Source organism: Halyomorpha halys, unplaced genomic scaffold (genome assembly GCF_000696795.3).
Source record: "Halyomorpha halys isolate HHAL.00 unplaced genomic scaffold, Hhal_1.1 Scaffold4169.1, whole genome shotgun sequence".
Classification (NCBI taxonomy): domain Eukaryota; kingdom Metazoa; phylum Arthropoda; class Insecta; order Hemiptera; family Pentatomidae; genus Halyomorpha; species Halyomorpha halys.
The window spans coordinates 8,334-10,098 of record NW_027107967.1 but is presented as its reverse complement, the minus strand read 5'-3'; the positions used below and the strand labels follow the sequence as shown (position 1 = coordinate 10,098).

The window sequence follows — 1,765 nt, the reverse complement described above, 5'->3', positions numbered from 1 at the left end:
CGCGAGACCCTCATAATAATATAGTGGCTATCAAAAACAAAATGGCGGCCGGGTAGACTCAGCCCCTGCCAATATGGCGGTGAACGAAAAGAAAAAGGACGCGAGACCCTCGTAATAAAATGGCGACTATAAAAAACAAAAGGGCGGCCGGGTAGACTCAGCCTCTTCTAAAACCAGTAAGCCTCTCAAACAGCTTAATAACAAAATGGCGGCCGGGTAGACTCAGCCCCTGTCAATATGGCGGTGAACGAAAAGAAAAAGGACGCGAGACCCTCGTAATAAAATGGCGACTATAAAAAACAAAATGGCGGCCGGGCAGACTCAGCCTCTTCTAAAACCAGTAAGCCTCTCAAACAGCATAAAACACAATGGCGGCTGGGTAGACTCAGCCCCTGCCAATCTGGCGGTGAACGAAAAAAAGGACGCGAGACCGTCATAATAAAAATGGCGTCAATCAAAAAACAAAATGGCTGCCGGGTAGACTCAGCCCCTGGTGGCAGTCACGTGACTTAAAAGAGGGCGTGGCCTAATGATCACGTGAGTGGTTAAGGTTATGTCGAACTAAATTTTAAATTAAATACCCCGGCAGGGGGTCACGTGACCAAATACTAGCCTCCGATTGGCTGCCTAATGATCACGTGATAGACCACGTGACAGACCACGTGGGTGGTTAAGGGCGGGTCGAGCCGAATATTTGAATTCAAATCTCCCGCCATGTGTGACATCATCAAAATGCTGGCCTCTGATTGGCTGCCCAAATCAGTGCACCAGCTCCCCCATACTCTCACTACTAAAGGGAGCAGAGGAAAAGAAGAAGAAGGCCGATGAAAAACAGAAAGAAGCAGAGAGGAAGAAAAATAGGCAGATAAAAAAAAGAAAGACGCAGATAAAAAAGAAAAAGGTGTAAGATAAGGAGAAAGAAGCAGGTGAGAAAAAGAAAAAAAGAGATAAGAAAAAACAAGCCGAAAGCTTAAAAGAACCTAATAAGAAGAAGGACCCGATCAAAAAAAGAAGTTAAAAAGGAAGATAAAGCAGATAACAAAAAAAAAAACCTAAAAAGAAAAAAGGGAAAGATCAGAAGAAAGAAGTAGTTAAGAGAAAGAAAGAAGGTAATGAAGCTAAAACTCCTGATAGAGAGGATAAAAAAATAAAAGAAGAGAAAGTTAAAACACCTAATGAGGATGCTAAGAAGAAAGAAGGAGAGGAAGGGAAAACAATTGAAGAAGATGATAAGAAGAAAAAGGGTGAGGAAGTAAAAAAAAACTGATGGAGAAGATAAGGAGCCACAAAAATCAGAAGTTAAAAAAACTGAAGAGGATGCTAAGAAGGAAAAAAACCTGAAAGAGGGGATAAAAAGATGAAAGAAGAGAAAGAAAAAAAATCTGAAGAGGACGCTAAGAAGGAAGAAGGTGAGGAAGGGAAAAAATCAGAAGGAAAGGATAAAAAAGTAAAAGAAGAGGGAGTGGAAAAGCCTGAAGAGGATGCTAAGAAGAAAGGAGGTGAGGAAGGTAAAAAATCTGAGGAAGATGATAAGAAGATTAATGAAGAGGGAGTGAAAAAACCGGAAGAGGACGGTAAGAAGGAAGATGGTGAGGCAGGAAAAAAAAACTGAAGAAGAGGATAAAAAAAAGAAAGAAGAGGATATAGAAAAACCTGAAGAGGATGCTATACTGGGTCTTTTTTTAAGCCCGATAGAACTTGAAATTGTAAAAAATAACACAAAAAATTAAATTGTAATCAAAATTTTTTTTTTATTCGAAAGATC

At 40.2% G+C, this 1,765-nt stretch overlaps 1 protein-coding gene across 1 annotated transcript in view; it reads left to right on the top strand.

The window, feature by feature from the left end:
• The first annotated feature begins 1,357 nt into the window (after positions 1–1,357).
• Positions 1,358–1,765, top strand: part of LOC106691886 (uncharacterized) — a 1,695-nt gene continuing 1,287 nt past the window's right edge. The window contains exon 1 of the mRNA XM_014437787.1: positions 1,358–1,589. Coding sequence (XP_014293273.1) covers positions 1,358–1,589 — 232 coding nt within the window. The remainder of the gene's footprint in view (positions 1,590–1,765) is intronic.